This window comes from Ambystoma mexicanum, chromosome 12 (genome assembly GCF_040938575.1).
Source record: "Ambystoma mexicanum isolate Mex_15411 chromosome 12, UKY_AmexF1_1, whole genome shotgun sequence".
Lineage (NCBI taxonomy): Eukaryota > Metazoa > Chordata > Amphibia > Caudata > Ambystomatidae > Ambystoma > Ambystoma mexicanum.
The window spans coordinates 517,752,455-517,765,339 of NC_090936.1; the positions used below are offsets into that span (position 1 = coordinate 517,752,455).

The following is a 12,885-nucleotide window of genomic DNA, read 5'->3' on the forward strand; positions in this document are numbered from 1 at the left end:
GCTGCAAACCAGTCTGCAGAGATCTGAAGGCCCAGGGGCTGTTTGAATGTAAGGAGAGCGATAGAAAGCCAGGCAAGAGAACCGTATTTCCAAGAAGCCGCAAAGGTTCGTAAAGTGAAGCCAAGAGGATGGAAGGAGCCCTCCTTTGAAGTATTCCAAGGTTACCTGTTCCCCTCCCGGGTGATCAACAGAGTTGGGGACGAGTAGAGGAGTCATTGGCAAAGTCCTTGATATCAGCGTACAAGGCCAAGAAGAAAGAAGCAAGATAAACACAACCAGTGAGTTAACAAGTGAAACAAAAGTCTGGTTTGTGTTGCAAGCGAGTGAAACAGTATCAAGCCAGGTTGCACGTATGATGACAAACACGTGAAGAAGTATTCGATTGTTCTAACGTGATGCAAGTTATGCAAAGTAAGAGAATGGTCCTGCGGAGGTGAATCGCGTTATCGAAAGTCTCTGTGAAATGTATCTGAAGTTGTAACGAGAGCCTAAAGAAGGAAATAGCCGTAAACTTGAAAACGTGAGTGTTACGCAGTAGGAAGACGAACTTCCAAAAAGTCAAGAGGGCATATGAAAAAAGGTTAAAAGAACTACAAATACCAGAAGGCATCAGTGTGTTAAGAAAACACATGTGAACTATGAGAATTCTAGGGAACGGAAAATCAAAGTGGTCATGCATAGGATTAAGTGAATCTATGCAGTTTCGAAAGTCTTCGACATTAAATCAAAGTGAATAGAAGGAAAGAAATGTGGGAAAGGGAACTCCGCAAAGTGAATTTCAAGAAACAGAGTGAAAGTAAAGGAAGGCTCGAAACCCGACCGAGGCAAGCCTAAATGAAAGAACACAAGAAAGGATGTGAAGTAAACTCAAGCCCGACAGAGGGAAGTCTGATGTGACTGTTGTAAAGGTTTGAGCTCGAGTGATAAAGTATTTTGAAGTGATCCGGACTTGGGTGAGGGAAACCTGAGGGGTCAAACTGTTAAAGTCTAAGGCAAGGAAACCTAAAGAAACTGTTGAATAGAAAATTGGCAAGCGACCAGGAATGAACTGTTAAATTGTGCCAGCAAGCCAAAGTGTGTCACATTTGCAGAACTGTGCCATCCCCCACCATTTCCAGAACTCTTGAGACTGTGTGCTTTGAACGTGGGGAAGGGAGTTATCCCATGCTTATACGGCCATTCTGACTTTCTTTTTGGGAACACTATTTTATTTTTTAAACATATCCCCGTTCGCATTTGTTGTATGAGAGCGAGGGCAAATTTAGGTTTAAAAAAATACACTTTCCTTTCACTAGACTGACTTGGACTTGTTTTCTTTTGTTGATAAAGAGACTACTCCCATTATAGAGTTAGGGCCAGTTGGGAATTTGCCAAACCTTTTCCAAATTCAAAATAAAGGTTTTGTCTGTCTACTTCTGATACCATGCATTCCTCAAAGGTGTCACAGGGTCTCCCTCATGGGAAAGAAGGCATGGGGGGGAGGGGGAGATACAGCGTCTCATCCATTGAAGTCATAACATCTCCCTGGTAGTTGTCTCCTCCCATGTGATCCTCCCTCACACAGCCACCCCCAGGGTCATGATCAGGTAGCGGCTGCCATCCCTTGGCCACATGGGAGGAGGTTCCCACTGGGGAGTCTGTGATGACTCTGTTGGATTCATCACACGTCCTTGAAGTTTCTGTCATATAAAACTGCCTTCCTGGTGGCCATCACCTCGGCCAGATGGGTTAGGGAGATGAGGCTCTCTTGTAGGCCTCCATATTTGTCTTTCCATTCAGCTAAGGTGGTTCTACAAACTCAACCTTCCTTCATGCCAAAGGTCCCGTCGGACTTTCATTTAAATGCGCTTTTGGTCCTACCAGTTTTCTTTGCAAACACTTCTTCAGCTGCTGAAAGATCTTTGCATTCGCTGGACTTTTCGCGTGCCTTGAAGTTCTAAGTTGCACGCACAAAGGCCTTCTTTTTGTCCGTTTTGGACCTGTGGGTCATGGGAAGGCCCTGTCTAAAACTTCCATGTCCAGGTGCCTCTCCGGCTGTATCACGCATTGCCATCATCTGGCCAAAAGACCGCTACCCGGCCGGCTGCGAGCCCATTTCACCAGAGCCATCGCAGCAACTACTGCGTTTCTCTCTGGTGTTAACCTGCTCGACATCTGCAGGGCTGCTACGTGGAGGTCTACCCACAACTTCACAAGATTCTACTGTGTTGACAGGAATACCAGGGAAGAGTCCCGGGTCGGCCAAGCGGTGCTTTGCAACCTGTTTGCATGAGATGAGTCTGTTCCAGGGGTAGTTGTATTGCTTCTGTTGAGTCCTGCCACTGCCCATGGTTGTGTATATGTACTGCTGTGAAATTGTATTCATGAGCATGTGAATCCATGTAAGACCGCATGCTGGAAAAGAAACTAGTTACTTACCTGTAACTCCTGTTCTCCAATGGGTCTTATATGGATTCACATGCAATCTCTCCCTCATTCACCTTTCTGGCTCTTCTTTTTCCTACTGCCACTTTACATGCACAACCAAATCTGAAGATGGTGACCAGGGGGCGAGCGAAGGAGAACAAATGTCATTGGCTGGGGCAGTATGATCCAAAGTGACAGCAGTAGGATATAGAAGCAACAAGCAGTTTTAGCTTTAAGGCAAAACTTCTTTAATATTACCAAGGATTCCCAGCTTGACCATGGGGAATATTCATGAGCAGGTACTACCTATGCTGGAGAACAGGTAGTTACAGATTAGTAACTAGTTATTTACTCCTATACAGCCTGGGGAGGGAAGAAGGGCACAGATTGGTCAGGGAAAGTTGGCCGAACTCCACAGGGGGAGGAATACTTAAGCAGGGGATAGGAAGCAGCAAGTGTGGATTTTTCTGGTGAGGTCAGAGGTGGAGGATGACCAAGAGACCAACAGAAGGAAGGAGCAGAAGCTTGTAGAGGAGGTTGCTGGAGCAGGTGATGTGTGGCATTGGCTTAAAAGTGAAAGTGGTTCTGCAATTGAAGTGTTTGTGTGGCGAGTGAGCAGAAGAAGTTAGTGTAAGGAGGGAATGGGAATTGAATGGTACAGAGTGGAAGATGGGCGTTTGGGGATTAGTAGTGGTAGGAGGAAGAGTAGTAGAAGAGAGAGGAGTAATGGAATGGGAGGCAGGTTAACATCAAAGGGTGGTGGCGAGGAGTAGGTGGAGCGGAACATCTGAGGAACGGAGGTTTGGTGGAAGAAATTAATCATAGTAGTTGGCAGTAAGAATCGAAGAGAAGAGGTAAGTAGGCTTAACTGAACTGGCATGAGTTCCATAAAGTAAGTGCAAGGCACTTTTCAAACTCCTATTGGATTGCTAATCTTCGGTTATAGTAGAGAAAGTTGGGAAGTCCATGAAGGAGTTCAGAGCCTGCATAAAGGGAACCACCTATGGAAAAAGATCGATTTTAGACTGCAGGGGTAAACATCCAGAAGAACTAACCAGTGGTTACAGATGCTTGGGTTAGGGAGGAGGGTCGTAGGCAGTAGATTGGGAATGACAAGCACGCAACTGTAGGCCCCTCAAAGTAAATAAAAACTCTTGAATTGTCTCAAAGACTCACCATTTTTATGTGACATATTCTAGATAAAATGTATCATGAATGGCCAAAATTCACACTCCAAATCTTAGGATTCTAACGCAAGTTACTGAAAGGGGCGCTCATTGATGACCAGTTGTGTGTAGTCTGGGATGCCTTAATAGCCTTATCCTGTTCATGTTATATTTAGCAAGGGTGTTTTCGGACCTAGAGGGGATATTTTAAGAGAAGGGGGGGGGGTGGGCTGTTCAAGGCGATGTACCAGTACCAGTTTGGTGGCACTTTTTATGATATGTTAATGGATATCTGATAAAACCATATATGTTAATTTTAACTTTTGAAGTAAAAAATCTAATAAAAATGTATTCAAGGAAAAATAAATATTTCAGATTAGAGAAAAGAACCAGATAGCAAGCAAAGGCTCTCTATCCTCTCAGTGATTTAATAAGAATAAAACAAACATATGATGGCTTCAGTGGTGCAGGGCATTTTAGTAGCTTACTGGTTTTCAGCATTAAAAGGTCAATTCAATTTCTTTAATTTGTTTAGATGAAATAATTATTCTATGTGCGTACAAGGAAATTGTACATTTTGGTTAGAATTCTGCTGACCTCTGTGGAAAATCCCAAAAAGTTGTGAATTATAATGAGGAAGGCCTAAATGGGGTACTGATTATGTTATGTAATATCTTATTTTCATTCTAAATAATCCAGGTTTTTGGCAGGTTTAAAATGTGCACCTAAAAATATGTACTTTTTCTTGTTTTTGTTGCACTTAATTACTAAAGGATTGCATCTTCCTACAGTTTCATCATCTTAGATGTTCGATAAGCAGTGGCAACTTGCATCAGAAAGACTTTCACTGCGTGGGGTGTAATGTGTTTTGGTGCTGATGCTGTCCGATGGCCCACTCCAGACCAACCACAACCAACCCCAGACATGTTTTTGCTAAAGTTACCATGAGTGGGATGGGTATGCCCACACATGGGTCCCGAGCCTTCCACACCTATAGACCAAGCTACACCTCACTGACGATGGCCAATGAGCCTGAAACATGTCTGGGTTGCTTTTGGTTTAATGCGGGAGGGATGTGATGTAGCATTTAGGGCTACACTGCCCCTTTTATGGTGAGACCAACCCTGATTTGCATACAGTTTATCCTCTTCTGTAATGGCCTAACCGGCTGCAAACGATGGTCAAGAGGGTTGCCCAGAGCAATGCCAGAAGTTAGGTTCATTCAGAACCTTCCAGCGATAACCTTTTTGTTTTGCTGCACTGTGGTTTCGACAACTCAAGTCACCTCACAAATTCTCAAATTACATATATTTTGGACCACAATGATTAAGATTTCTCAAAACTGGGCTCGGAGGATGTGGTACTCTGACTTGGCCATCTGTCCTCCTTGACCCCTCCTGAGGCACCTGCATGTTTTGCTGATGAGAGACGCCGATATATAGAGATCAGGATTTGCCAGATAAAGATCATAATTTCTGATTGATGAAGTCTTGGAGGTTCTCTTCTCTGCAAGAGGGCCCACCACCAAAGCCATTTGCAGCTGTCAGTGGAGTTATTCCTGGATGGAAAGAATAATCTAGACCATTTAGCCTATTCCACAGCCCCAGGTTTGTCTCGTAAACAAGACCACGCAGAGTGTAATCGCTTCGAATCCCATTCCCGCACTTAGAGGCTGCTCTCTGGCATGAAGTGTGATATAAAAGCTCAATTTAATTTTTTGTTTTGGCTCGGCAGAGTCTACAGGTTGGCACAGTGAAGGACTATTTAGCTTCAGTCTTTTAGACTTGGATTGAACAAGGCTCCCATTTTTAGTTATGGCTATTGGGTGTTGCTTGCTACACCTATAAGTCGAACTATTTAATTAGAATAAAAATGGGGAAAAATGGCAAATGAGGAGGGACACGCAGCGTGTAGATGTTGTTTGGTTATTTGCCCACCCATTGACTGCCCATGGCCATGCTAATCCCTATGGCCATTCCCACCCAGTTGCTACCCCTCCCCACCCAAAACTAACTCCTCATGGGAGGTAATCAAGCCTTACCATCAAACGTTGTAATCAAAATGAGTGTCCGTGTTTTATCAAAGCAGTCTTCTGAGAATTAATGACTTAATTCAAGCTCTAATCCCGCCACTGGTGTAATACAAATGTCTTAAGCAGGTCTGCCTTCAGCTACTCCATTTATAAGCACTGTGCATGTCCTTCACTGAAGTCCTGTAAAACACCAATATTGGCAGGCTGTGGGCGTGGCTACGGGCGCCGACATGGCCACCTAACTTAGCCGCTCCGAGAACACCAAGGAGTTGCAGCTGTATCAGAGCGGCTCTCAACCATGGCAATGTTCGAGATGGAAAGTGCAGCGGTGTGAGGTTTTTTTCGCCTGCAGAAGTGGCGAAGAATGAGCAGAGCGGCTGCTCTTTAGGGTGCTGGGTGGCGAGGCCTGCAGCGGATGGGCTGCAGCACATGGGGCATATTCAGCACCCATAGAGACAGGATTCTAGCCCGGTGGGCTCCAAAAGAGTAGCGCAGTAGCATCGGCTGTACCATGAGGCTGGTGACACGCTGGCAAGTGTGACACTGTAAGAAGAGAGGAAGAGGATCCAAACTGGAACCCTCCCGTCCCCTGCACACCGCGATTGTGCATCGCACTGACGCCTTAGTATTCATTCATAAACATAATAACATAATAATTGCAATTCACATTAAATAATTTCAAATGTAAAGGCAGTTTGAACTGAAATGGAAATGATGCAGACAGATATCAACATGTAAAAGTACATGAATTATTTATTTCCAAACGCAGCGGCCAGAGAAGGTACAATTCGTTGTGTACGGCTGACTCGCTTCGAGAAATTATATTCTCTTCTTCATGAGCCAAAAAATTATGCACAGGAACTGGATACAGGCAATGTAGAAAAAGGAGAAAAAAAGGAATTACAATCCAGGTAATGTAATCTAAAGTCAATACCATATTATAGATATAGAACCTCATCATCAAGATTACAGAATTAGTGGTCACCGATGTCATAGATGGAATTAAAAACTTTCCAAAATGTCAGGTTTGAGTGTCAAAATGTACATAACAGAGTTCAATTACATCCAAAGCCACTATCTACTAAAATGGAGGAAGGCCAGTAGAGAATTAATGATTAGTGTAATTTAACTGGAAAAAGTGCATAGTAATGAGTAAGCTCACCACAAATCGAGGTCCTGTGTGCTAACGTGAGTAGGTGGGCCACTTTGCTTAGGCGGTAGAAATTTCGAATCAATGGTTGATTCTGAAAAGAAAATGAACAAAATCTAGAGTGAGCCGCAGAACCCGAAGGAAAAGCTACCAGAATAAATTGTCTAAATGACTAGCACTCACCACCCTTCAAGCGGGTATCTTGAAACTGATAGTCGAGATTAGGTCCAGAAGGAGCCACTGACGGTATCCTGACGGAGATTCATGGAGAGCAGGCGTCTGGATCTGGAAATAATCCAAGCGCGCGTGGTGTTAGCTAAAGAAAACGTGGCTCAAACAGAGCACGGATGAAAGGTGACAGAGTACAAGAATGGCAAGATTAGAGCAATCCAACTTACAGTCAAGTGTCATGCACAGTCCAGTCACTGAAACACGAGCTGGAGGGATAAGTAGAATGTGGGTCGCGACGCTCCGCTGTCGGAGCGCGTGTGGTCCTGCGTGGAGACAGTTGCTAGGCGCTGGACGCGTCTCGTCAAGGAAGAGACCCTCGAGTGAATCGTCAACTGTGTATCAAGTCCGTTGTGTGTAAATAGCGACGACGGACTAATGGAAGACCAGGAAGTGGGGAGATGACTGAAAGAAATATGTGTAAGGTGGCGGCCATCTTAGAATAGATATTGTACAGATGTATAATGAGTCACGAACGATGCAATAACTAGAGAGATTCACGGTTCGAATCAAATAAGTAAAGAGGGGAACGAAACTTGGCCATCAGGAAAACTCTACTGGTGAATATAAGAATACCTATTGTCAATGACAAAGATAAACTTCAGGTTTATAAATGAGGAAATGCTGATTTCCACAGAGAATTGTGATTCAACATCGGCCTTCTGGATTCTAGTATGGTGGCTTTGAATTTACATAAAGTAAAAAACAGAGATGTATGCCAGATATATAGATGCGGATATGTTAATTTCCATAGGATATGGTGATTCATAGACAATTGACATGTAATCAAGCGGTGGCATAGTATGGTATGTCCTCCATGTACAAATAAGGACAGACAAGTAAATTACATTAAAAAAACGATTGATTGGAGAGGTAAGGCTAAGGATGTTATTACCATGTTAGAGAAAACATTTCAGAGAAAATTGATCATTAAGACCCTTGGGAATTAATGTGCTCAGTGTATGTATCCAGTATTTCTCTCTTCGTGAGAGTATTGATAAGTAATCACCACCCCTGTAGGGTTTTTTTACAACCTCAAGCACTTGAAATTTCAACTGAGCTACAGTGTGGTTGTTTTCCATGAAGTGTCTAGAGAGGGGTGATCTGGTATTCTTACACTTAATGTTGGATTTATGTTCTGTGAGGCGCTCTTTAACAGATCTTGTAGTTTGCCCAACATACAGTTTGCCACAAGGGCATTTAATCGCATAGATTACACCTGTGGACATACAGGTAGCGAAGTGCCGTAATTTAATCTTTTTGCCTGTGCAAGGGTGAACGATGTTGTCACCTTTCGTTACATTATTGCAATGTTGGCAGCAGAGGCAGGGGAAAGTGCCAATTTTCTTGGTTTGTAAAACCAGCTGTTTGTTTTTAGGTGGTATTTTTGCTCTCACTAATCTGTCCCTGAGATTCCTCCCCCGCTTGAAGGCAATCGTAGGTGCTTTGGAGAACAGTTCTTTGAGTGTCAAATCATTATGTAGAATGTTCCAGTGTTTCCTAATTGTTTTGCCTATTTGAAAACTCTGTCTTGAAAATTTGGTAATGTGGAGCAATGGTATTTCCTTGGATTTTGTCTTGGGCACTGTGACAGGGGCACTTGAGCACAACGTGCGCTCCCTGGGCTCGGCAGCCGAATCGCTGTGGGGCCTGCAGTGTGGCCGGCATACAAGTGCTGGGCACATTAGGAAAGGCTCTCAGAGCGGAGGCGGAGACCCGCTCAGTGGGAGGCAAGCATCAGTCAGTGAGCAGGCAATTAGAGTGGAGCCCTGCTGGCAGTCAGAAGGAAGTCTTGCTGAATGGTCATGCAATGGAGAGCAGACATTGCAGGGCTGGGAAAAGTTCCCATACGAAGAATTGCAAGGGGACGCCAGTGAAGATATATGGCTCCCTGAGGAGAACAATTTTACCCAACAGGTTTATAACAGGTTTACCCAATGCAACATGTAACTGGTGTAACCTAAATAATCCTCAAAAGATATAAAGACCTTGGATGGGTCTATCATAGCCAGGCTAAAGGGTGTCCAAAAAGTAGTTGCATTGGGTAAACCTGTTATAAACCTGTTGGGTAAAATTGTTCTACAATTAGAAAAACAGAATGTATTAGTAGCAAAATGATGCCTTTATACTTCTGTCTTGTTTTGGATCAATGTTAACACACAGCATGTGCATGTATGAACTGACTTTATTCTCTGTGTCATGCTTTGCACCTATATTTGTTTGTATTTTGGTGTGTGATTTGGGTGAAATATGTACACCCCTGTGTATGATACTTACAATTCTTTCACAAAATGTTTAAAGGAATAAGGACAGCCACTTAATAAAAGCTGTGCCCTTACAAACTAATGATCTAGCACATGTGGATTATTACGGTTTTCTTTCATGTACCGCTATCCTTGGTAATTATATAAATTTTGACACCCAAAGATAGTATATTGTCTTTAAACTTATACTGCAATGAATAAACTGCAGTCAGCTTAGACTTTCCCAGTCAGGAGAACCCCCCTCTTTCCCTCTTTTACACATTTGTTAATGGCCCTCAGTCCTGAGTCTGGTTTGGGCACTCCCTCCCGTATATATCGTAAATACTATCAAGCTGCACAACTGCGGGTATTTCGTAATTGGGTTGGACCAAGCTCAAAAAAACCTTGGAGACAAGTAGAGGAGCAGGCGGCAGGCAGGCCACTCAGATACATGTTGTGGCTTCCACTCCCGGATCGTCCCATATGCTTGTACAAGCTTCAATCCACTGCCACCACATTTAAATTCTGGGATGCTGTTGCGAGAAAGTTGGGCTTGACAACATTCCCGGGACTGGCTACTCTGATCCCATCATACTGTAATAAGGCCTTCAAGGCCTGCCAGGCCGGAGGATGTGAGTACATTTCACTTATGTTTGAAGAGGGCAATATCAGATCAGTAGCAGCTTGCAAAGATACTTTTGGTATAACTGAGAGAGAGCACTTTACATATATACAATTCCGACACTGGGTTCTTCAAGGGGACATTAAGGTAAGTGCCACGAGACCGCTAATCGCATTTGAGAAGCTGATTTTGGCTTGATCTCACAGCTGTATGACTGTCTCAACACTCAGGCACTGATGAGACTACCATCCTATACAAATGGATGGTGTAGGGATTTAGGCAAAGAGCTGGAAGTGAAACAAAGAGCAGAGATATGGAAGAACGTCTCGAAAGTAACAGTCAGCACACATTATGCGGAGCAAAGCTACAAGATGCAGGCGAGTTGCCACTTTTGCCCTGAGAGAGGGTCCCGCATGGGGACCAACTAATCTGGGCTATGCTGGCGAGGGTGTGGTGCGGCAGGTACATATCTACACATATGGGTTGGTGGGCACCACAACAAGGTTGAATTGCGGGCACCCAGTTTCATTCACTACGACTTCTCAGGCTGATATTAGTGGCCAGAAACACTATTGCAGCACAATGGAAATCCACGCATATTCCCTTTATGGAAGACTGGCTAAGAGGCATGTGGCAGCTCCTCATCTGTGAGAAAATGACATATACATTGCACAATACAATTACACTGTTCTTTACAAAGTGGGAAGGCTTCCTGCAATATATCAAGGCCACTAATAAGGACTGTACATGCCCCCCGAGACTTAGAGCGTTGGGGCGGCTGAACTTGTCTTAAGCAGTGATGTGAAGCACTACACGAAATGGAGTTGGAAAGACAATAGAAAGAAACTGATAGAGAGATGAGTTGTGGATGGGACAGCGGGTGGGTATGGGAATGTATGGGAGGGAGTTTGGGGGGGGGATGGGGCGGTGTTTGGCTTCAGTTGCAAGTTTGAAGTTATTATGCTGAGCTGTGATGTAAAGGTTATTTAAGACTTCATTGCTAAATGCACAATAGGAGTTTGGTTCTTTTGATTCTACAATTCTGAAAACTTAAACAGATTTGAACACAAAAAAACAAACATTGGCAAAGCCAACAATTTTGGCTTGTGTGGAAGAATTGGGCATTTGCCAGGCATTGCTATTAGTTGTGAAAGCATTCGCACCATTTTGCACCTGCTGTCATCAAAGGCCAGTTAATACCACTATGGCAGTACCTAGCAAGTGTCTTTCCCATGCCTACACAAAAGCCCAAACTGTTGGCATTGCCAATGCCTGTTCTATTTTGAAAGTTAACTAATTTCTAAGAGGTTTGGTTGATGGGTACCCTCCACAGAAGTTTGTAGTTCAGCCATGGAATTTGAGCCTTGCTATTACTTTCTTGATGGGATCAATCTGCCCATCCAATCTTGCTCGATGAGACTGTTAGCATTAAAGGTGTTCTTTCGAAAATGGCTATCACTTGGGCTTCTCTCACAGATTGCAAGTCATCCTATTAGCCTTCCCTGCATGTTGTGAGTTTGTCGGGGAATCGGGAGAAGAGAATAACTAATTTTTGTTTTTTCAAAAAGAACATTTGTTTGGTCATGTTCCGACATCTGTTCAGCATGGAGGAAAAAGGGTAAGCTGATGTTATGGGCCTGGTCTGTTCTATAGATGCTTTGTTTGCTTCACTTCTGGAGCCATAGTGTGGGCTATTGGAGAGGGTTGCTGCGAAGCACATTACACCGCCTACTGTCAAGGTTATTCTGATGCTCGCTGCCAATTGGAATATTGAACATAGGGAATCTGTGGGAAGAGACTCCATCATAAAGAACGGGTAGGTAATTTGATTTTCTATCTGTTTTTATGCGTTGTACTTGTTTACTCTGTGGTTTGTTGTATAAAACTATTAATGATTTATTTACACATGTATGTTAAATATATGGTTCTTTCTTGTATCCTTTCCACAGGAAAACGCGACATGTGAATATTTTGCTGTTCATGGGCTATTCCACAAAGCCACAGCTCGCTATTGTCACGCAGTGGTGTGAGGGCTCCAGTCTGTATCACCATCTACACATAATAGAGACCAAATTCGAGATGATCAAACTCATTGATATCGCACGACAGACCGCACAAGGCATGGAGTGAGTTTTGGGTGTCCGCATTGAAGGACATGTTTTTCTGGGTCATGTGAAGATCTTAAAACTTGAGTTGTGATCATAGAGAGGGAAAGGATGGGAGAATTTTGAAATTTTTTAACTGAAATATCAATATTATTGGAGAGAAACTTTGGTAATGCTCAGGCAGTATTCAAATTGGGACCGTGGATGATGCCATAAAATGAAGTAGAACATAAAAAAACAGTGTAAATTAATAATTGATTAGAAATCAACAAGTGGGCATTTTGACATTGTGGGATGATTTAAAAATGCTTAAAGAAATGCTCTTCTAATGGATACTTCTTTGAACAGATTCCTGATCTTTTGAAATAGCTCCAGCTGTAGTATAGATCCAGAATTCTACAAACGGCTGCCACTGAGCATAGGTGCTCACAGTACTCAATCTCTCGATGAAGTCAAGGTGCTCGAGACCTCTCATACCTCAAAAGTGTATGCATGTCCATTAACCAGCTACCAGTATGCGGTTTCTTCCTTGATTTCCACACTTTCATCATATGCTTTATCACCATTAACAATGCCCTGTCAATCCAATCAGATGCATGACAAATTTCCACACTTCTACCTTCAACTGAAAGGAAGACTACAGACATGAAAGTTTGAGGAAATGACCTGCCCACCGCCAGATCTATTCGATCCAGTACATCTTTCCAGAAGTTCAGCACCCTTTCACACTCCCAGAGCATATGCAAATAAGTCCCTTGTGGACGGTTGCACCCCCGGCACAAATCTGTATCCGCCAAACCCCCCTTTCACTGGTGTCCAATAAAGACGACCTAACATTCGTTGGTGACTATATCTCACATTCAAATCCATTTTGGCTCTCACCGTCACCTTCCAAGTATTATCCCACACATTCTCAGACAAATACCTTCCCAG

At 43.4% G+C, this 12,885-nt stretch overlaps 1 protein-coding gene across 2 annotated transcripts in view; it reads left to right on the forward strand.

Annotated features, from left to right (window-relative positions):
- The window catches only part of BRAF (B-Raf proto-oncogene, serine/threonine kinase), a 1,813,806-nt gene that overhangs the window by 1,439,080 nt on the left and 361,841 nt on the right, over positions 1 to 12,885 (forward strand). For both annotated transcript variants that reach the window (XM_069628802.1, XM_069628803.1), the window contains one exon: positions 11,797 to 11,973. In XM_069628802.1, coding sequence (XP_069484903.1) covers positions 11,797 to 11,973 — 177 coding nt within the window. The remainder of the gene's footprint in view (positions 1 to 11,796; positions 11,974 to 12,885) is intronic.